General features: G+C 41.0%; 1 protein-coding gene across 1 annotated transcript; it reads right to left on the bottom strand.

Moving 5' to 3' along the window:
• Positions 1-74: 74 nt before the first annotated feature.
• LOC133576231 (jun dimerization protein 2-like) lies at positions 75-24,827 on the bottom strand. Its single transcript, XM_061929311.1, has 5 exons — positions 24,672-24,827; positions 23,982-24,023; positions 1,256-1,473; positions 903-1,007; positions 75-802 (listed from the first exon to the last, which is right to left on the bottom strand). Exons 3-5 carry the CDS (start codon positions 1,448-1,450, stop codon positions 611-613), a joined length of 492 nt encoding a protein of 163 aa, XP_061785295.1. The 5' UTR covers positions 1,451-1,473; positions 23,982-24,023; positions 24,672-24,827; the 3' UTR covers positions 75-610.

Below are 24,827 nucleotides of genomic sequence, written 5' to 3'. Positions count from 1 at the left end.
AAAATAGTAAAATAAATGTTTTCACAGCTGTTTGACAGCACAACGTGACAACAGTTTGAATAAATCACATCAAGTGATCAACATTTCATTTCATATATGTTTATGTGTACAAATCTGTATAAAAAGAACAATAACAGACATCATGGGTGCAAACAGGTTTTTTTGCGTATATGTGCTATTTCATGACGCCAGCGTCACCACAATTCGGATCAACCGCTGTGACTGCCATCTTTACATCCGCTGTATCCTAAACTAAAAGGCTTACTCTGTGTGTTCAACTGGCATACAAACAGTCGATGGCGTCCAGTCTGCTCAGGGCATTTTTGGGGGAGCACCAGGATGATATCAGCGTCGCTTGCAGACTTTCCATTGGTCCCTTTGGTAGCTGGTTTCAAGTGACGAGGCACAGCAGGTGACAAGACGTAGACACTGGAGATGCAACTGGGGGTTTTCCAGTCTTGCCATGGACAGAGCCAGCTCGTGTAGCAGTAGGTGTTTGAGCAGAGTCTCCAAATAATGTCCAGCATGGAGCTCAAGTGCTTACATAGAAATGTTAAATGGCACTAGGGGGGTAGTTCAGTGCGTGTCCCTTTCCCATCCGCCGCCGGTTTCATTTGGCATCGGTGGACAGCTGCTCAAGCAAGGGGTTGGCCTCGCTCTCGGGGGTTTTGACGCTGTCGGTCCTCACGATGCAAGTGGGCCGGTGGAGGTTGAGCATCACCATGAGCTGCTGCCTCTCAAGGCGGAGCTCTTCGATCTGGGCCTTCAACTCTGAGTTCACCATCTCCAAGCGCTCCGATTCCTGAACGGACATGATGCAACTTGACTGTGTGCGTTTCTCATTTTGGGCTACTTCATAGATGTCTGCTGTCATCATCAGCAGTGCTTGGTCATCAACTCACCCTTTGGAGGAAGTCTGTTCGCTCCTTTTTCTTGTTTCGGCATCGTGCCGCTGCTACTTTGTTTTTTTCTCGCCTGCGTTTCCTCCTGTCTTCGTCTTCATCCATCTGCGAAGCAATAGGAAATAATGGGAATTCCTTGTGTAGCAACATAAAGTAATTCTTGTTTTAACCACAGGAGGGGGAAAAATGTAAACTAAGAAAGTCTTTCTGAGAAGCAGCATGCTCTGCAGCAATCGTTTTTTTGACATAGTTCCAAAATGTTAAATGGTGGCTATAGAATGAGCAGTTCTTCGGTTTTGCTTATTAGACAAATGTCTTTGGTGCTACTTCCTCTATTTCTCTTCCCCGCTTACCTCCGTCTTGATTGCAAGCGGCCTCTTCCCCAGCCTCCCCAGGAAGTGCAGCGGCGAGAACATGGCTCCCAGCTGGTGGAAGTCGGCCAGCTTGAGCTGGTCGGTGAGCGTAGTGGCCGAGATGCCCGCCAGCGGGCCCAGGCTGGGCAAAGAGCCCGCCGCCAGCGAAGGGTCCGGTATCTGTCCCGGCATCATGTCCAACCCGGCCACCACCGCCGCTACAAGAACACACAGGATAGGTTTAGACAACGTTTTTTTAGTTCAAAAAATGTAACTGACACCGCCGCTACAAGAACACACAGGATAGGTTTAGACAACGTTTTTTTAGTTCAAAAAATGTAACTGAGCAAGTTACAAACAGCCCCTTTAACTTCTTTTTGCACAGTTAAATATGTTCAAAATAAGGATGTTGGGTATATTTCAGAAGGGTTTCACCTCTGCCCTTAAAAAGGAGAAGTCCAGTTTTTTTTAGGATTTTGCCTATCAGTCACGATCATTATGAAAGACATGAGGACGGATGTATTTTTTTCAATGCATTCTAAGTCTTAATCAGTTTACAGCAGAGCCAATAGGATATCCTCTATTTCGCCCATAAAACCATCCAAAAAGCGCCAACAATACTCCATTTACATTTTGTGACTTGAATATTAACCAAGTATTAGTGATATTGTTATTACAAGCGCTAACGCAGACGAACTATTTATAGCGGCGCCGTGAGCACTACAGTGTGTGCCTATGTTTACATCATCGAGTGGTCTGCTGCTTCTTTGCTTGTGGAAGTATATTGTACATCATAAATTATGCTTCTCACCTGGATAGTAGAAGGACGAGGACGAATTCCAACAAGTTGGTACACTTTGACGGCCATTTTTGACCCGGAAATGGCAAGAACGACACGAAAAGACGCTTTTCGCAAAGATTATGAGTCATTCTTCATCCAAACAGGACTGTGACAAGATTCTAGCAGTCAGCATCCTAATGACAGCAGACACTTTTTTAAATCAATGCTTAAAATGATCAAAATACGTAAATATAAAATATTATTATACATTATATATATACTTACATCATGTACAGTACAGGCCAAAAGGTTGGACACACCTTCACCAATTCAATGTGTTTTCTTAATTTTCATGACTATTTACATTGTAGATTGTCACAGAAGGCATCAAAACTATGACTGAACACATGTGGAGTTATGTACTTAACAAAATAAGGTGAAATAACTGAAAACATGTTTTTATATTCTAGTTTCTTCAAAATAGCCACCCTTTGCTCTGATTACTGCTTTGCACACTCTTGGCATTCTCTCGATGAGCTTCAAGCACACCTGTGAAGTGAAAACTATTTCAGGTGACTACCTCTTGAAGCTTATCGAGAGAATGCCAAGAGTGTGCAAAGCAGTAATCAGAGCAAAGGGTGGCTATTTTGAAGGAACTAGAATATAAAAAATGTTTTCAGTTATGTCACCTTTTTTTGTTAAGTACATAACTCCACATGTGTTCATTCATAGTTTTGATGCCTTCAGTGACAATCTACAATGTAAATAGTCATGAAAATAAAGAAAACACATTGAAATGAGAAGGTGTGTCCAAACTTTTGGCCTGTACTGTATATAAAACCTTAATGGAGGTGTTTGGATATTTTTTTAAAGGCTTTATTGGCAGAATAGAGAGACTCACATAGGCACCATTGTAATACATTTTACCATTTAGAATGCAAAAAAAAATTAACCATTGTCTTAGCTAAGAACTGTGAATGATAGGCAAATTCCCCAAAAAGTGCAGTTCCCTTTTAAAGATTAAAACCTGAATGTCCCATTGTTTTCAGTGTCTTAATATCAATTAACTTATTTTTACTCTTTGATGGCCATTAATTGTATTAATTAAATGTGGATTTATAACGTTGATATAGCAAGTATTTCTATGATCTTATTCCACTGCAATACACAAGTCAGTGTACTAGGTATGACTGCACGTTCAAGAGGAACTAGGATAATGTGGGGAAACTAGCTTCTCCGATTGTCACCCCACTCAGGACAGGTTGCATGGGAGGCGAACAAAGCCCCTCTCAGACGGAAGCAACAAAGACCAGCATTGTGCAATGCCCTCTAACAGCTGACCATGCTGCCGGGTGACGAGCTGACAGACCAGGATGGATTGTAAGTTACACTGATTTTTTTTTGTTTTCAGCACTGCTATTAGGCTTGATCCATTACAAAAGCCATAGAGGAAGGGTTATGTAACTCTATTCTAATGTACTCCACCCAGCTTATGGGCTGCTCTCAAAAGTGTTTTTACAGTTGGACTGGAATTAACTGTCCAGCACAGAGGAGACTGATTGTGACGAGCATGCAGGCTGAAAGATGCCTGCCTGAAATGTTTTTTTAAACATGGAATGGAACTTCCTGCATTACTAGTAGAGACACGTGACGCTCCACCTGTGCCGGTAGTCAATGTCCATATTTTTCTTGTGACCTCTTCTTTTAGTCTTCATGATTTATTCGCTCCAAGGACAAGTTAGTGTGTCGAGCCAGACTTCAATGATGCATTTTATTATTTAATTCCTCCCTTCTTTGGGGACTTCTCTCACTCGTCCACTCCTTAACGTATACTCCCATTTACACTTCGCTTGGCAGCCGCATGTTTTTGCTGGAGAGGGGAAAGAACAAGACATGCTCTGGTAAAAATCTTTCTTAGACAAAATTGCCTCTCAGTGAAAACTCCCAAGAGGGGCGCAGGAATGGAGGCCGTCAAGGACTTTTTTCATTTTGCAAAGTGGAAGACTGAAAAGGAAGGCAAACTCTATTTATACAATGCTGCACTTCAATTATTCCAAAAAACATGTGATTCCAAGATGCAACAAACACAAATGTGCATCCTTTTAGCAATAAATGAGCAAATACCCCAAAAAGGCACAGTTTCCATACAAAAAATGGCTGTTAAAGTCACACAAAACTCCAAAGTGTAACATAAGTGTAGCTCAAGAGCTCAGTATACAGCCACCGTCTAAAGCAGGGAGGTCAAACATGCGGCCCTGAACAGGTTCAAACCGGCCCGGGAAATGAGTTTGCTAAGTGTAAAATTGAGCTGCATGTTTAGAATAAAGAAATTGCTGTTCTAAATTTGTCCACTGGATGTCGCATTAGTAATTCTGTTAGGCAAGCAAATAGCTTAAACCGGGGCGAGCAAGTATACCAAGCAAGAGGTACACTGTAAAGCGGGGCTGTGACTCCTCCCCCTCGACCCAACATAAAACAAACAGGAGTAAAATAAACAATTGGTAACCCCAGTTAAAATATGGCATGAGACACTGCACATTGATATAGTTCTGTGAAAATCATTGTCTTCTGTGCCAATGTAAAGAAAGTGAACTGTGTGTGATTTAGTACAATACTGTCAGTCTTTTAAGTTTGTATTTTTGGTTTGTTGAAATTGTTCACACTGCACAGCTTTTATTTTTCTATTGATGCCTCGAAGGCAAAAAATAGTTTCTACCTCCGTTTGTATGGTTTGTTGAGTTAGCACAGGATTAATATGTGGAAATGACAAATGAGGTAGTTGATACATAGAATAGTTTTTATTTATGCTTTATTTTGTTTTTTGTTCCATCGTAGATGAGCTGTGATTTTTGCTCTGTAGATACACTGAGATTAAGTCTAAATTCATTGTGTTCTTCATGGTGTTTTTGAAACTGCACCTCAGAATTTTCAACTAATTTGAAGTGTTTTGTCAAGAGGGTTATTTGTGATATGTACATTTTCAAAATGTGCTTGTTCTATTTTGGGCCCAAGTAAAACAAAGAAAACATTCTGAAGTTGTCGTTGTTGTATTTTTTTTTAGTTATTATGCCATGATGTTACCCGTCCGGCCCACGTGGGAATAGATTTTACTCCATGCGGCCCCTGAGCTAAAATGAGTTTGACACCCCTGATCTAAAGTTTAAATTAGTGCTGTCAAATGAGTCTTTTTTTTATCAGAATAATCAAACTTTTGAATTTGATTAATCAAGTTTAATCACAGGTTATTAGGGATGTAACAGTATCAAAATGTCACGTAACTGTTACATCCCTAATAACCTGGGATGTATCTATTTTCACAGTATTATGGCTACGGTACGATAATATTGTGGTATATGTCCAAAAAAAAAAGACGAAAAAATGTAATAGTGTGTAAAATGAAGTGTCAGGAACACACTTACTGTAATTGAACACAATCGTAATGCTAAAATGTTCTAATAATTTTTATTATATTATATATTAATATTTTTAAGTGCAAATAACTGTACAAGAACATCTACCGTTTCAAGCAAATATAAGAAGAAAAAAAAAACTTACAGTTGATGCCTTTAAAGTGACAATGTAAACATCCAGTGTAGAACAATAATGTACACTTTAGTGTCTTTCAATTTTTACTTTCTGAGAAGCAGTGTCCTCTACAATGAACATTTCTTATATCAGTTTGGAGAATGATGTTACTCCGAAAAGTGAACTAACAATTTAACTATAATCATGTAAATATTTCACAAATTGATGTTTGGCTTCTCTGGCTTTAAATATATTTTGTGGGTGACTGTTTATAAAGTGGCGACCTGTCCAGGCTTTAGCCCCCCCCGCGACATCGAGAGAGACAAGCAGTACAAACATGAATGGATGAATTGAGGAGTTACTAAGTCGCTTTTTAGTTTACTTGTATTTTTTTTTTTTGGGGTGATTTCCCCCCAGCTGGCTGTGTCACCTTGGAAATGCTCGAGGCAAAAGTGGGAGCGCTTTGCAGAACACAGACTTTCTTACCTCCGCCAAAGAGATCATGTTTTCGCAACATAACTCAAAAAGGTACGCATAGATTTTGATGACATTTTCAGGAAATGTTCACAAAAAAACAATTCCTCTCATCCACTACGAATACTTCACTTCTTGCTTACGGCATTCCACGCCCCCACCTTGCCGGTGTCACACTGCGTGCGCAGAGCATTCTGGGAGATGTACTTTATTTCAGACCCAGCCAACGCGAAAGCGCCAGAAAAAAACTACACTCACCAAGTTTTCGTTTGATGCGGTCACATGTCACCGTATTATTGTGAAAACTTCGAAACGGCAACACCGTGGTATCTACAATCCCTCACTTACATATTTTAAAATAACAATATTTAGACACGGGCAGCACGGTGGAAGAGGGGTTAGTGCATCTGCCTCACAATACGAAGGTCCTGAGTAGTCTTGGGTTCAATCCCGGGCTCGGGATCTTTCTGTGTGGAGTTTTCATTTCTCCCTGTGACTGCGTGGGTTCCCTCCGGGTACTCCGGCTTCCTCCCACCTCCAAAGACATGCACCTGGGGATAAGTTGATTGGCAACACTAAATTGGCCCTAGTGTGTGAATGTGAGTGTGAATGTTGTCTGTCTATCTGTGTTGGCCCTGCGATGAGGTGGCGACTTGTCCAGAGTGTACGCCGCCTTCCGCCCGATTGTAGCTGAGATAGGCTCCAGCGCCCCCCGCGACCCCAAAGGGAATAAGCGGTAGAAAATGGATGGTTGGATGGAATATTTAGACACAAATTACTTAAATTCACTACATTTACTTACTTAAAACATGTCAACAGTTTAGCTGAAGTCCAGTCCGGCTGTATTGTGGAGTGAAATTTGCCAATGAGCACACGAGTAGGAGTCATCTCACTCATATTTGCACTGGCGTATGTATTGACCTAATCACTGATCGCATAACAACCCTGAGCCTTTCAGCTAACCATCCACGGTTAAGGCAAAGGAGGATGTGCAGTCTAAATAAATTGCGTGATTAATCTGCGTATATACATGATTAATCCGACCATTTTTTGTGATTGATCAAATGAGTTAACTCTGTATTTTTGACAGACCTAATTTAAATGTTTTGCCTTTTTTACGACCACAAAAAGCGGAGTTAAGTGAAACAACCATACGAATGTTTTACATTGGTAACTTATTTTTATACTTGTAGAAATGTTAAAAAAAATATGACGTTAGGCTGGTTCGAGACTGGCTTCCCCTTTGCCCTAAAAGTCCAAACTTGAGTGTTCAGTCAACAGTCTCTTTCCACTTGTATGTTCATTAAAGTCTAGAACTGAATGGTTTCACTTTTGCTTTTATTATTAAAGAGAAACAGCACTTTTTTTTTGTCATTCATCATGATTGTGAACGACAGGCGAAATTCCCAAAAAAAAGTGCAGTTCCCCTTTAAAAGACCTATGATGATTTTTATCGTTGTGGGATCTTTCTGTGTGGAGTTTGCATGTTCTCCCTGTGACTGCGTGGGTTCCCTCCGGGTACTCCGGCTTCCTCCCACCTCCAAAAACATGCACCTGGGGATAGGTTGATTGGCAACACTAAATTGACCCTAGTGTGTGAATGTTGTCTGTCTATCTGTGTTGGCCCTGCGATGAGGTGGCGACTTGTCCAGGATGAGCATCACCCGGGACCCCAAAAGGGACAAGCGGTAGAAAATGGATGGATGGATGGACTTTTAAATGTGGGATACTCTGGGTAAACATTGCCAAAGTGTCAAATTATAAGATTCATGCATTTTGGCGTGAGCTTGCACGCAGTTTTGAATGAGTTTGTACGCAGGGTTTCACAGTCTGGCTACGTTGTGATATCACAGCAAGGTTGACATACTTCTTTGGACATTTAATATAGAGGGGGCGAAGCTTGCTTCAGAGAGTGAGGAAAGACAAAAAAGGTAGGATAAAGCATTATTTTCATGTAATCTTGGTATGTGCATGATATCCCTGACATGCAACATGCAGTGACATAAATTCTGCCAATAGCAGTTTGTTTATGCAGTCTAAATAAATCGGAGAGTGTGCAGGTGTACTTGATGTTGTGACCGGGGGGAATCTATATAATGTTTGAAGTTTTTTTTGTCTGGAAAAAAAAATAGCGGTGATGACGTCAAGATATATATTTAAACAATGTACATTTACAAAAGATAATTTGAGAGGGTGGGGCGTGGTTTCATTTGCAATCTGGGAACACCTCCTTGAACATCTTGCAGACAGGCTCAAAAAACGGGTTATAAAAGTGGCTGTGGAGCAAAATTTACACCAAAGCATATCCAATACATATTATCTGGACAAGGGTCTCCTTAACCTTTTTGACGTCCTGGCCCAACTTTTCTGCACGGGTCCCACTGTGGGGTTCCTCAGGGCTCAACACGGGGACCCTTATTGTTCAACTAGGCCAGCAAATACGCAGCTTCAACGTGTCCAACCACAACTATGCAGACGACACTCAGATCTACGTGTCACTGACGGCAGGTGAACGTCGGCCTGTTGATTCACTTTGTCACTGCATGGAACAGATCAGTGTGTGGATGCAAACTACTTTTTTTCCAGGTAAACTCAGACAAAACTGAAATCATTGTCTTTGGCCCACAGAAGAAAATAGAAACTATGAGTCATCGACATATACTGTATGTATACAGTACAGGCCAAACGTTTGGACACACCTTCTCATTCACAACACAACTGATGGTCCCAACCCCATTGATAAAGCAAGTAATTCCACTAATCAACCCTGATAAGTCACACCTGTGAAGTGAAAACCATTTCATTTCTTTCTTGCCGGTCTATCTCTTGGCAGTCGGAGTACGTGTCCAGCCATTCTCCTTCTCATGTCAGAGACTATGTCAGACAATGGTGCTACCCCTGCCCTTCTCATCACCTCTTCATTGGTGATGTGGTCTCTCCATGAGATCCTCAAGATGTATCTGAGGCACCGTCGGTGGAAGACATCCAGCTTGTTAGTAATGCTTAATGTCTTCATCCACGCCTCACAGGCATAGGTCACTGTAGGGATGACCACTGACATATAGAGGCGCAGTTTTGTGGACATCCCTAATACATACATACATACATAAGTACATACATACACATGCATTTTTAACTGTGTTTTATATACAGAATGTTCTGTACTTGTTGCGATTTTTATTATTTTTACTATGTTTTCGGTTTTAAACTGTCCAGCACTTTAGGGCAGTAGTCTGTTTGAAAACTGTGTTATATAAATCAATCCAACTTGATCTTTAGGAGTTAAAACTTGAGTGTTTTTACATCCTAATTAGAACAGTGGTTCACTTACCGTATTTTCCGCACTATAAGGCGCACCTAAAAACCACAAATTTTCTCAAAAGCTGACAGTGCGCCTTATAACCCGGTGCGCTTTATTACGATTCATTTTCATAAAGTTTCGATCTCGCAACTTCGGTAAACAGCCGCCATCTTTTTTCCCGGTAGAACAGGAAGCGCTTCTTCTTCTACGCAAGCAACCGCCAAGGTAAGCACCCGCCCCCATAGAACAGGAAGCGCTTCTTCTTCTACTGTAAGCTACCGCCCGCCCCCGGAAGAAGAAGAAAAAACGCGCGGATATCACCGTACGTTTCATTTCCTGTTTACATCTGTAAAGACCACAAAATGGCTCCTACTAAGCGAAAAGGATCCGGTTCATAAAAAGACGCAATCTCTCCATCCGCACACGGATTACAACCGTATTTCACAGCAACTGATATTCCTGTGAACCGCACTGTGGAACGGGAGCACGTACAGTGAATATTCGCACCACAGGGAATGAGAAGTCATCCTTCACTGTGGTTCTAGCTTGCCATGCTAACTTCCTCCCATGGTGATATTCAAAAGGAAGACCTTGCCAAAAGAGACCTTTCCAGCCGGCGTCATCATAAAAGCTAACTCGAAGGGATGGATGGATGAAGAAAAGATGAGCGAGTGGTTAAGGGAAGTTTACGCGAAGAGGCCGGGTGGCTTTTTTCACACAGCTCCGAAAGCGAACACACCTTCACTAAGACGGGCAGACAGCGCCGGACGACATACGCCAACATTTGCCAGTGGATCGTAAATGCCTGGGCAGATATTTCGGTCACAACTGTGGTCCGAGCTTTCCGGAAGGCAGGATTCACAGAACAACAGCGACACTGACTCCGATGACTTCGACGAGACGGAACCGGCCATTTTGGATACCACGCTTGCGCAACTTTTCAATTCGGACACCGAAGACGAAGAATTCGAAGGATTTACGAATGAAGAATAACTTCAGAAGGTGAGCGCTATGTTTATTTTGTGTGTTGTGACATTAACGTTCGAGCAACATTATGTTGCTATTGCTCTACACCATTTTGAATTTTACTATGTTTGTGATTGCACATTTGCGTACATTTTGGGACAGAGTTGTTAGAACGCTGGTTTTCAATATATTATTAAAGTTTGACTGAACTATCTGACTGTTTTTTTGACATTCCCTTTAGCGCAGCGTAGGCGCGGCTTATAATCCGGGGCGGCTTATTGGTGGACAAAGTTATGAAATATGTAATTCATTGAAGGTGCGGCTAATAATCCGGTGCGCCTTATAGTGCGGAAAATACGGTATTTTTTTCACTTGTATGACCTTAACAACACCTTAAAACATGTCTTGTAAAAGTCATATCAGGGGTTCCCATTCATTTGTGGCGACCCACCACAATTCTATTCGGATCACCACAGAAACATTTGGCGTGTTCGATCTTCTCACATTATAATGGGACTGTCTGTCTTCCGGCCTTTCTAACCAACTCCGTACAGTAGATGGTATGGTAACTCTACTTCTTAATACACCTCATACGGACATCCCACTTGGTTGCACATTGTCACGCATCTATTTATCAATATATAGTTATATACTGTATCAGATGGACAATGACATGTACATTATCTTTCAAATCAGCGCACACTAACATGGAGTACCGTATTTTCCGCACTATAAGGCGCACCGGATTATTAGCCGCACCTTCAATGAATTACATATTTCATAACTTTGTCCACCAATAAGCCGCCCCGGACTATAAGCCGCGCCTACGCTGCGCTAAAGGGAATGTCAAAAAAACAGTCAGATAGGTCAGTCAAACTTTAATAATATATTAAAAACCAGCGTTCTAACAACTCTGTTCACTCCCAAAATGTACGCAAATGTGCAATCACAAACATAGTAAAATTCAAAATAGTGCAGAGCAATAGCAACATAATGTTGCTCGAACGTTAATGTCACAACACACAAAATAAACATAGCGCTCACTTTCTGAAGTTATTCTTCATTCGTAAATCCTTCGTCTTCGGTGTCCGAAGTGAAAAGTTGGGCAAATTTACGATCCACTGGCAGATGTTGGCGTCGTCTGGCGCTGCCTCCTCGTCTTAGTGAAGGTGTGTTCGCCTTCTGTCTTCCATTGTTCCCACGCAGTTAGCAGTCTAGCTTCGAATGCCCTGTTGACACCAATATCTAGCGGCTGGAGGTCTTTTGTCAATCCACCCGGAATGACGGCGAGTATTGAATTAAGCGCGTAAGCGTGTCTCTCAATGTGCTGTTATGAGCTAGCAAATATAACAACTACACTACCCAGCATGCAACGATAGTTACGAGCATGCGCGGTAGCCCTGAGAAGCGTTGTCGTATGCTGGGAGTTAGAATGTGGTTATGAGCACGCTGTGAGAAAACGTTGAGAACTCAGTTAACACGCCTCGTCTGCATTATTTATAATTAGACAGACAACACACTTAATAGGAGCCATTTTGGGGTCTTTACATAAACACACAAATGGAAATGAAACGTCACATATCCCAGCATGCACCGCGCGCTTCTTCTACGGGGAAAAAAGATGGCGGCTGTTTACCGTAGTTGCGAGACCTAAACTTTATGAAAATGAATCTTAATATTTATCCATATATAAAGCGCACCGGGTTATAAGGCGCACTGTCAGCTTTTGAGAAAGTTTGTGGTTTTTAGGTGCGCCTTATAGTGCGGAAAATACGGTACATTAAACCTCATGAATGTAATTTTCAAACGTTTGTGTAAAATGAAAAATTAAAGTCAATAACTTTATGTGCTGTTGTTAAATAAGGTTTAAAAACATGAGCTAATGTGACATTTCTTATGACACACATGCTGAGTTTTGCGTCACGGTCTATTACGCTAATTAGATGATGATGATGTCATTTAGCGCCCGCAACCCAATGCCACAAGGGAAAACACTTTGCATGAATATTTGAACCGGGAACAGATTTTGGAAAAAAGCGTTACAAAATCGGTATAAATGGTACGAGAACGGCTGGTCAGTTTCCACTGTAAGGGAAAGTGACACCACAACATGCCATGAGAACACTCACTGGCCATATTCTTCATATTTTGTGTGTGTGTGAATGGAAATTAGACTCCCATGCACATCTTATTGTGGAAACACTGACGTAGTTTCCAGCCTGAAAAAGATTAGATTCCAACTACAAGGACAGCGTGAATTGATGTCAAGCGCATGAAAACGCACGCTGTGTACACAAACATTGCATCAGATCATGTGTTCCCATAGCTGCCAATTACAAGAAGTGAGTTATGCGCCATTTCGCAAGAGTTATTGTCCTGTTGTAAAAACAACTCCAGCTGTAACTCCCGGCTTTTCACTTTAACACTTTTCAATATTTCATATGTTCTGCTTTTCTAACTGCCTTGCAAGTCTCAGAATTCCCCTTTCCACTCGTAAGACACAAAGCGCTCTGTGGTGCGCCACTCCACTCTAAACGCGTGTCAAATGTTTTAACCAGTTTTCATGAAGATGGGTATTTTCTTTTCCTGCCAGCTGTCAGCGTTTGATGATGCAACGGCGTTACTGTGCTTTTGCAGCCGTGCAGAAAAGGCCGTGCCGTGCCTTTTGGGCGCACGCTAGCCTCAAACAAAGACACCTACACAGGCCTCTCTCGGGCCGAGCAGGGAGGACACCGGCCAGAGGGGTGTAGCAGAAATGTCCTGTATTAGCTGTGGAATAGAGGACCGTGCTCAATGTCGTTTCTGGCCACGGCCCAAAACCAATCTGACTGGGCGCGTGTGTGTGTGCAGACAGTGTTTCCTGTATGTATCTTTAACTCCACAAGTCGCTTCGCTCGCCAACCCTCGGCTCACTTTCAGCTCAGTCCATTTCCTGAGTCATTCCTGAGAACAATTAGCAGCGCTGTGGAATTCCTTCCCAATAGCCAGCAGGACGACTGGCAGCCCCTATTATCCACATCCCCTATAGCCACGCTGAATGAGGGGGGTACAGGGGCGCTTTCAAAGGCCTCTCATTACCTTTTATAGACTTTTTTTTTTTTAAAGGGGCCCACTAAAGGCTTAAACTCAACAAGTACGATCATTTTAAGCATTTGTAGCACAGTTTGGTGAACCAGGCTGGTAGGGCTGGACGATGATGGCAAAAATAATAATCACGATTATTTTGAGTGGTACTGAAATCACAATAAGACTATTATTCATTCATTTGAACAGATGAGTATTTATTGTACCACCAAAACTTTAAATATAATTTAAAAGAACGACCAAATAAACTGATAACGAAAAGTAAAAATAATAATGATTGTAACAATAAATTAAAATAATAGCAATAAAAAATTAAGTTTTTCCGTAAAAAATGTTTTATTCCATTTTTAAAAAATCCTATACTTATTTTATCACCATAGAGCAGTGGTTCTTAACTTTGTTGGAGGTACCAAACCCCACCAGTTTCATATGCGCATTCACCGAACACTTCTTTAGTGAAAAATAAAATGTTTTTTTTTTTTTCAAATTCAAGACAAAGTTATATGTTTTTGGGAACACTTTAGTATGGGGAACATATTCTAAGTAACAAAGACTTAATTTAGAGTTATTTGGTTGGGTTAGGGTTAGAGGGTTAGGGTTATAATAAGGCCATGCCGAATAAGGCATTACTAAGTACTTAATAATGACTAGTTAAGAGCCAATATGTTACTAATTTGCATGTTAATAAGCAACTAATTAATGGTGAATATGTTCCCCATACTAAAGTGTTACCATGTTTTATTACTGGTGCACAAAATGAACCGTGCATAAACATCACCTTGTTCAAACAACAAAACCAAAAAACCAACGCAGTGCATAAACTCACAACAAATTACACACCTGCAAATCAGTGTGACTTCTGCTGTTGCCGTATCCGTAATATGCCGATAGGGAGAAGTTTTTATTTACACGATGAGTCGAGTGTGTCTTGACCTCCGCCGAACCCCTGAGCCCGACTCACCGAACCCCTAGGGTTCGATCGAACCCAGGTTAAGAACCACTGCCATAGAGCATATGTGTCAAGGCCCAAGGGCCAGATCCGGCCCGTGAATGAATTATCTATGGCCCTCGGGATGATATTTGATTAGTATTAGAACCGGCCCGCAGGCCACAGTCACCTGCTGCTGTTTTGCACGCACCAATACTCCATCAGTGTTGGCGTTAGGAATTTTCAAAATGGGGTCCCAGGGACCCCATCAATCATAAAAATGGGGTCCCACAGTAAATTTTTGGGGTCCCACTTTTTTGTAACCGTTTTGAAAACAAATGATAAATGTATGCATTAGCCTGTTATATCTCACATTCTATATTGTGTTTTGGAAAATAGTTGTCATAGACATTACTTAATTCATTTTTTTTTTTTAATAATACAAAAGAAAACATATTTATGCTTATGTAAATGTATTCAGGCATAAACTTTCATTCACTTTCTTCTTTCCTTCATGGATCTAAACTTTACTGCTGCCGGTATTTTTTTCTATATTTTTGTTGTAATATTTTCAGAATGTGTTTGTTCTATTTTGGCCAAAGTAAGACAAAGAAAACAATCTGAAGTTGTCTTTATTTTTTAGTTTTGATGCCATTATTTTAATAGTCCGGCCCGCGTCTGCACAGATTTTCCTCCATGCGGCCCCTGAGCTAAAATGAGTTTAAAACCCCTGCCATAGAGTATGTGCGTTTTTTTGTCATAAATAAAGTGTAATAAAATGTTTGTTAATTAAATGCAAAAATCCTCACACGGATTAGTATAATACATTTTTTGACAATTTTGACCAGTATTTTAAGTCATAGCATTCCGTTCGTGGTTAAGTTATGCGGAAATCATATGGCCTTACTTTTTTTTGTTGAGTTTAGTTCTTAATTAGGCATACTAGCACAGCTTTAAGTAAAAGTAGCGACAACTCACACGCTCCACTAGCTCAGGAATTTGCATGCAAAAGGGGCGGCCCATTAATCAGTTAGTTTTTTTCCCGCTTTTAACATTTTCATGATTGTCCATCTATCCATTTTCCACCGCTGGGGTCACGGGGGGGTGCTGGAGCCTATACCAGCTGCACTCGGGCAGAAGGCTGTTTTTCTTCAAAAATTTTGTGGGTGCACCTTATATACCAGTGCGCTCTATAGTCCCTAAAATACAGTAATGCTCTCTGTCGTAATTCACCACAATTCCTGTACCCTAAAACAGAGCTGGGCAAACATTTTGACTCGGGGGCCACATTGAGAGAACAAAATGTGTCTGGGGGGGCCAAGGTGTATGTGTGTATAAATGATATAGACACATTTAGATGTTCAAATCTGCTGTACAGTGTGTGTGTTTGGGTCCCTTTTTTTCAGGAACACCAATACCAAAAGTCACAATGTACGATAGAGTTCTAAAAACGTTATTACCTTAAAAAAACTAAATGGAATTTTACAGTTTTTTACTGAATGGGACACCCAATGTGTACATTAAAATAGAGAAAGTGGAATATACAATATTGACTATAAACAATAAAACACTGAATATTAACAACATATGAACATCGCTCCTCTTTTACTTCTCAGACCAGCTCCTCGATAGTTGTGTATTTTACAATCATGCAAAACACAACAAAAATGTAACAAACAGCAAAATATGAATGCAAAGTGTAATAAACACCTACAATATGATATATTATCACGTAAAAATCTGCTTCTGCATCTGCATCTGTTTCAGACACACGGCCACGCCAACCCCTCCCACTCTGGTTTGTTCCTCCTCTGAGCTGCTGTGATGTAAATTACCGTTATAACTCGCACATCACCCAAAAGTGCAGATTTTGACCATTGAAATACTTTCTATAGTTCAAAACTTACGGTCATTTAAAAACAGCACTAAAAGGATGCCAGATAATTTGGAACGCTTTCCAAAGAAAACGCAAAAAAAAAAGCATGCCGTGTACAACTGTACTACAGTGCAAATAGGGCTTTTGTGATGGAAAAGAAGCAGATGATACATGTTAACCTCCTGAGAGCCAACGTCCTCTGTAGTGGACACTTGTGTTTTGCCTGACAGGGCTGTATTAAAACAAATGTCCACTCCAGACGAAGCCGGTTCTCAGAAGGCTATAGCCCACATCAGTCCAACTTATTCTACCAAGTGCTGCATCCTGAAAAGTCAAAGCATGCAGAAGCAATTTTTATATTTTTTCATCCATCCATGCATCCATTTTCTACCCCTTGTCCCTTTCATTTTGTAAAAAAAAAAACAGACATTATATACAGTACAGGCCAAAAGTTTGGACACACCTTCTCCTCATTCAATGCGATTTCTTTATTTTCATGACTATTTACATTGTAGATTGTCACTGAAGGCATCAAAACTATGAATTAGCACGTGGAGTTATGTACTAAACAAAAAAAGGTGAAATAACTGAAACATTTTTTATATTCTAGTTTCTTTAAAATAGCCACCCTTTGCACACTCTTGGCATTCTCTCGATGAGCTTCAAGCACACCTGTGAAGTAAAAACCGTTTCTGGTGACTACCTCTTGAAGCTCATCGAGAGAATGCCAAGAGTGTGCGAAAAAGTAATCAGAGCAAAGTGTGGCTATTTTGAAGAAACTAGAATATAAAACATGTTTTCAGTTATTTCACCTTTTTTTGTTAAGTACATAACTCCACATGTGTTCTTTTATACAAACCCCGTTTCCATATAAGTTGGGAAATTGTGTTGGATGTAAATATAAACGGAATACAATGATTTGCAAATCCTTTTCAACCCATGTTCAATTGAATGCACTACAAAGACAAGATATTTGATGTTCGAACTCATAAACTTTATTTTTTTTGCAAATAATAATTAACTTAGAATTTCATGGCGGCAACACGTGCCAAAGTAGTTGGGAAAGGGCATATTCACCACTGTGTTACATCACCTTTTCTTTTAACAACACTCAATAAACGATTTGGAACTGAGGAAACTAATTGTTGAAGCTTTGAAAGTGGAATTATTTCCCATTCTTGTTTTATGTAGAGCTTCAGTCGTTCAACAGTCCAGGGTCTCCGCTGTCGTATTTTACGCTTCATAATGCGCCACACATTTTCGATGGGAGACAGGTCTGGACTGCAGGCGGACCAGGAAAGTACCCGCACTCTTTTTTTACGAAGCCACGCTGTTGTAACACGTGCTGAATGTGGCTTGGCATTGTCTTGCTGAAATAAGCACGGGCGTCCATGAAAAAGACGGCGCTGTTCCAAAACCTGTATGTACCTTTCAGCATTAATGGTGCCTTCACAGATGTGTAAGTTACCCATGCCTTGGGCACTAATGCACCCCCATACCATCACAGATGCTGGCTGTTCAACTTTACGTCGATAACAGTCTGGATGGTTCGCTTCCCCTTTGGTCCGGATGACACGATGTCGAATACTTCCAAAAACAATTTGAAATGTGGACTCGTCAGACCACAGAACACCTTTCCACTTTGCATCAGTCCATCTTAGATGATCTCGGGCCCAGAGAAGCCGGCGGCGTTTCTGGATGTTGTTGATAAATGGCTTTTGCTTTGCATAGTAGAGCTTTAACTTGCACTTACAGATGTAGCGACGAACTGTATTTAGTGACAGTTGTTTTCTGAACTGTTCCTGAGCCCATGTGGTGATATCCTTTAGAGATTGATGTCGGTTTTTGATTCAGTGCCGTCTGAGGGATCGAAGGTCATGGTCATTCAATGTTGGTTTCCGGCCATGCCGCTTACGTGGAGTGATTTCTCCAGAGTCTCTGAACCTTTTGATTATATTATGGACCGTAGATGTTGAAATCCCTAAATTTCTTGCAATTGCACTTTGAGAAACGTTGTTCTTAAACTGTTTGACTATTTGCTCACGCATCCTTTCTTGTGAAAGACTGAGCATTTTTTGGGAAGCTGTTTTTATACCCAATCATGGCACCCACCTGTTCCCAATTAGCCTGCACACCCGTGGGATGTTCCAAATAAGTGTTTGATGAGCATTCCTCAACTTTATCAGTATTTATTGCCATCTTTCCCAACTTCTTTGTCACGTGTTGCTGGCATCAAATTCTAGAGTTAATGATTATTTGCAAAAAAAAAAATGTTTATCAGTTTGGACATCAAATATGTTGTCTTTGTAGCATATTCAACTGAATATGGGTTGAAAATGATTTGCAAATTATTGTATTCCATTTATATTTACATCTAACACAATTTCCCATCTCATATGGAAACGGGGTTTGTAGTTTTGATGCCTTCAGTGACAATCTACAATGTAAATAGTCATGAAAATAAAGAAAATGCATTGAATGAGAAGATGTGTCCAAACTTTTGGCCTGTATTGTATATTCAAAGACAAAGCGTGTCAACTTTCCATTAGGTGACAAAGATATTGTTTTTAGTTAAGAGTATCAGTATTTCAGCTTTTTACAATTTTTTCCAAAAATGTTACTGTAGATTTTTTATTTTATTTTGACAATATGCTGTGGGCCGACAAAACGTAAGCAGCGGGCCGCAAACGACCCCCGTGCCACAATTTAGTCACCCCTAATATAGTTTATACTAGAGCATAGGTGTCAAACTCAAGGCCTGTTGGCCAGATCTGACCCGCCACATCAATTTGTGTGGCTCCCAAAAGGGTGGAAATAATATGTTAATAAAGTACCTTATCTTTTCTCAATAAATGTATTACAAAAATAAAAGTACTGTGTGCAATTACATATATTTACACTTTAATCATCTCTAATAATAAAACAAAATATTATATCATCATACATTTCAAAACAATGTTTTTGTTCAAATGAAGATAAATACTTAAATATCTGCTTGACTTATGATTTCAATCCAACAAATTTTTCATGCAAATATTTTACAGTAAAATTCACTTATGTACCGGTATTCAATATAGAGTAATTATACACTATAAAAACACAACAACCATATATTTTACAGTATAAAATAACTAGCATGAATTTTTCCGTAAAAAAATAGTGGTATCGTTTTTCCATTCCATTTAATTTAATTCCCTTTACTTATTTATTTTATATGGTGATGTGGGGTCTGAGCCGAAGATGTCGTTGTGGTTTGTGCAGCCCTTTGAGACACTCGTGATTTAGGGTTATATCAATAAACTTTGATTTATTGATTGATATATGCTGTGTAAAAAAAAATGCAAATATTACGGTAAAATTGTGGCGACTGAGCTGACAGTTTTTAACAGTACACAGATTTTGTTTTGTACAGGTTACATAAAAAAAGACATAATAATCAAATACTTAGAAAATTTTACACATGTTTTATATACTGCATACACATTTATATTCCTACTGTATATTATTCACTGTTAAAAGCAGCCCTCTGAGGGCAACCATAACTGCGATGTGGCCCTCAATGAAAACGAGTTTGACACGCCTGTACTAGAGTATGGTCATTTTAAGCAAGCAGCACTGTTCCGCCTACGATTTGCATCATTGGCATGGATAACGCTGCTAATAGCCAGCTCAATAGCATTACATTAGCAGCAGGACAGCGTATAAATGGCAATGAATCAAAAACAAAAAAGCAGCTTGATTCGAAAAAAGCAACAAAAATGGCGATGGGGGATTGGACTGGGACACCTTCATTTATTTATTTATTTCAGGCAATGACCTTGCAATGGAAAGAGCTTTAGTGAGGAAAAAAAACAGCAGACCAAAAGTATTACCGTATTTTCCGCACTATAAGGCACACCTAAAAACCACAAATTTTCTCAAAAGCTGACAGTGCGCCTTATAACCCGGTGCGCTTTATATATGGATAAATATTAAGATTCATTTTCATAAAGTTTAGGTCTCGCAACTACGGTAAACAGCCGCCATCTTTTTTCCCCGTAGAAGAAGCGCGCGGTGCATGCTGGGATATGTGACGTTTCATTTCCATTTGTGTGTTTATGTAAAGACCCCAAAATGGCTCCTATTAAGTGTGTTGTCTGTCTAATTATAAATAATGCAGACGAGGCGTGTTAACTGAGTTCTCAACGTTTTCTCACAGCGTGCTCATAACCACATTCGAACTCCCAGCATACAACAACGCTTCTCAGGGCTACCGCGCATGCTCGTAACTATCGTTGCATGCTGGGTAGTGTAGTTGTTATATTTGCTAGCTCATAACATCACATTGAGAGACACGCTTACGCGCTTAATTCAATACTCGCCGTCATTCCGGGTGGATTGACAAAAGACCTCCAGCCGCTAGATATTGGTGTCAACAGGGCATTCGAAGCTAGACTGCTAACTGCGTGGGAACTTCTCAGGGCTACCGCGCATGCTCGTAACTAGGGTTGCATGCTGGGTAGTGTAGTTGTTATATTTGCTAGCTCATAACAGCACATTGAGAGACACGCTTACGCGCTGAATTCAATACTCGCCGTCATTCCGGGTGGATTGACAAAAGACCTCCAGCCGCTAGATATTGGTGTCAACAGGGCATTCGAAGCTAGACTGCTAACTGCGTGGGAACAATGGATGACAGAAGGCGAACACACCTTCACTAAGACGAGGAGGCAGCGCCAGACGACGCCAACATCTGCCAGTGGATCGTAAATTTGCCCAACTTTTCACTTCGGACACCGAAGACGAAGGATTTACGAATGAAGAATAACTTCAGAAAGTAAGCGCTATGTTTATTTTGTGTGTTGTGACATTAACGTTCGAGCAACATTATGTTGCTATTGCTCTGCACTATTTTGAATTTTACTATGTTTGTGATTGCACATTTGCGTACATTTTGGGAGTGAACAGAGTTGTTAGAACGCTGGTTTTTAATATATTATTAAAGTTTGACTGACCTATCTGACTGTTTTTTTGACATTCCCTTTAGCGCAGCGTAGGCGCGGCTTATAGTCCGGGGTGGCTTATTGGTGGACAAAGTTATGAAATATGCCATTCATTGAAGGTGCGGCTAATAATCCGGTGCGCCTTATAGTGCGGAAAATACGGGTTGGCTAATTTATCGTTACTCCAGACCAAAGTTCCCTTTTATTGCCATTTAACCAAAAATGTCATACACACTTTTCAAGTCGCAATTAGCCGCTTTACCAGCGTTCTACCAGGTCTACTTCTCGACTAAAAAGGGAACACCAGCATCTCTGGCCCTTATGAAATGTTCACCTTCAGGCCACCAGTGAACAGCCAAGGCACGCTTTGCAAGCTCTCAGACATCATCATCATTAAGTCAGGCCCGGTGTGTTGACTTAGAGCCTTTCGCAATCCTCCGAGGAAAGCGGGAAATTTGTCTTGAGGACAGGAAACGTCCAAATATACAGTATGGACATTCCTGCCAGCCCCTCATCCTATTTTCTTTGGCTGCCATGACACTCCTCGTATGATGAGGCTTTGCGGTCATTAGGCGAGGTGACGGGGCCATGAAGTCATTGGCAGAAAATTAGATCTCTCTTAATTTCCACTGATGACCGAACTTTATATATTGTTAGCGACGGCAGCGTGTGGTTGTTAGTTTTTTCGAGCCCATCGGAATTTTTTTTTATTTTGGACAAATCCAAACACAAAGCATGTGTGTTACTGTGTGATGGTTGGCTTCATTCCTGCCTGTTCCGAAAGTCTATTTTCTGCATCTTGGGTGGTCTCGGTTAAATTATAGCTATTTTGTCCCCCGCCATATTTTTGGATTAGGCCTCGGGCTCAGACATGGATTAAATAAGAGAGCCATTTTCAAACGTATGGCATTGACACCCGCGACAAATCCAGCGCACAATCCCCTACAATAAGATAATGACCAAGCCCAGAAAATGTGATTTAATGCTGCCTGTTGAAGCAACGGCCGGGATTATGTAACGTGTCACTTTAATGCCGTTTGATACTTTGTCCTCGGTTTCGTCATACTCCAAAGCAGACTGTGATGAAACACTGTTCTGTTTGTCTTCCAGGCCACAATGTTTATACGCGGAAAAAGGTGCAGTTTTTGCGAGACATATGGAAAGGCTTCTAAGGCCAACAATGCCCTACTGATAATGCAATACCCCCACCCTCCATCTCAACACCACCGCTGGTACCACCGAGCTCGCTGTTGCATAGTTGGCCGGCTCGCCTGCAATGCGTCTGCAGTCTGTGCACTGCGGTGCAGCCCTGGCAATTCCAGCTCCCCGCAGTTGCACTGGAAGGCATTTCTACTTAAAATAAACACCCCCACTCTTACCGCCCCCACCCGCCCACGTCCAGCCTCTCAGCACCTTGCCTGTCAAAGCCTCCGGCCATCAATCTGCCGCGGCAGTCCGTTTTACAACAAAACTATCCGCTGGATGTGCCCGGGCAGGTGCTGAGGGGGCATTTTGTACCTTGTTCGCCTAAAGCACACGTGTAAATAAAGACACAAAGCGGGGTATGCGCGTCATTCGAAGGCGGCATGCAGCAGCTGGAGTGCATTGCGTCACACATTTGGAAAACACTGAACCTATGAACCGGCAAGTCACACAGTCCCATCATTTTTCCCATTCAATGTCCGGGACATTACTATTTAGGCCTTTCCGACCTTACAATAGAGTTCATTCATGTCAATACAGGCTTTTGCTGAAAACAATATATCAGTGTTGATAAATAACTGTACTAATAAAAGGGTGTTTTCAAATTTGTGCTACTACAAAATCTTCAGCTTTAGTCACACACTGCCAGTCAAAGCTCCCATCCCTTATTGCTTAAACCAGTGTTTTTCAACCACTGTGCCGTGGCACACAAGTGTGCTGTGAGATACAGTCTGGTGTGCCGTGGGAGATTATCTAATTTCACCTATTTGGGTTAAAAATATTTTTTGCAAACCAGTAATATTATAGTCTGCAAATTATGTGTTGTTGTTGAGTGTCGGTGCGGTCTAGAGCTCGGCAGAGTAACCGTGTAATACTCTTCCATATCAGTAGGTGGCAGTCGGTAGCTAATTGTTTTGTAGATGTCGGGAACAGCGGGAGGCAGCGTGCAGATAAAAAGGTGTCTAATGCTTAAACCAAAAATAAACAAAAGATGAGTACCGCTAAGAAATGGCATTGAAGCTTAGGGAAGGCTCTGCAGAACGAAACTAAAACTGAACTGGCTACAAAGTAAACAAAAACAGAATGCTGGACGACAGCAAAGACTTACCGTGGAGCAAAGACGGCGTCCACAATGTACATCCGAACATGACATGACAATTAACAATGTCCCCACAAAGAAGGATAAAAACAACTGAAATATTCTTCATTGCCAAAACAAAGTGCATTCGGGAAATATCGCTCAAAGGAAGACGTGAAACTGCTACAGGAAAATACCACAAAAAGAGAAAAAGCCACCAAAATAGGAGCACAAGACAAGAACTAAAACACTGCACACAGGAAAACAGCAAAAAACTCAAAGTAAGTCACGGCGTGATGTGACAGGTCGTGACAGTACACCTACTTTGAGACAAGAGCTATAGTGATGCATGGTTGATTATGGTTTAAAGTCATATCCAACAACGACTTTTTACTGTCAACAGAGTATCGTTTTTTTTAATGATTTCTGCTGGTGGTGTGCCTTTGGATTTTTTTCAACGCAAAAAATGTGCCTCGGCTCAAAAAAGGTTGAAAAACACTGGCTTGAACTACAAAACATTGCACTTACTCAGAGAGAAGTTCTTCTGTCAATGGTTCGACTGTCTGCACACTGAAAAGGGGAGAAAGGTGAACAATTATTAGCATCAAGTCATTTTTGTATAAGATGTTAACAGCAGGGAACCACTATGGAAAAACATTATGTTTAAGACTGATGGACCTATTTAATTGATGTGAACACTTTATGCATCCTTTTTTCAAAAAAGCCTCACTAAAACCAAGCCAATTGCTGGTAATAAGTAGACGAGCCAGCCGAATCACACGTCACAAATGTGTCTACAGAAATAACAACATTATACGCGAAAGGACGTAGCTTAAAGTCGAGTTGTATCAGTCTAAATCTAAAAAGGGGTGAACATTGAGTGGAGTTCGGCGCGGTCGGCTCGCGGCGTTACGTAACTGTACACACGCGGGGCAACAAAAAAAACAACACAAAGTGTACATATTTCCCACACAAGTTGTCTTTAAACTAGGACAACAATCTTAAAAGTGACACTCGTAACGACTAGTTGACACAAACTTTACAAGTCATTAGCATAACGTGTTTTTTTGTTTACTGGATTTGATGGAGAAAAGCCGTCGAATAAAAAAGAGCACACATGAATGATATGAAGTAAATGGTAGAACATTTCAATGTGTACAATAACAACACTAGCCACGTAGCAAACAACACGCTACCAACACAAGGCGCCGGGCTTACCTGTTGTGCGCCCTAAATGAAGGAAACAAAATCCGCAGAGGATGGAGCAAAAAAAAAAAAAAAAAGACAAAGATTTACTCAAGTGTGGGGGGATTGTAGGACTCGGCGGAGGGTTCTTGGACTATCTGGAGTGGTTGCGTCAGCCCGCTTATGTAG

Source organism: Nerophis lumbriciformis, linkage group LG34 (genome assembly GCF_033978685.3).
Source record: "Nerophis lumbriciformis linkage group LG34, RoL_Nlum_v2.1, whole genome shotgun sequence".
NCBI classification, from domain to species: domain Eukaryota; kingdom Metazoa; phylum Chordata; class Actinopteri; order Syngnathiformes; family Syngnathidae; genus Nerophis; species Nerophis lumbriciformis.
Note: the sequence above shows the minus strand (reverse complement) of the source record. Positions and strands in the feature narration are given on the sequence as shown.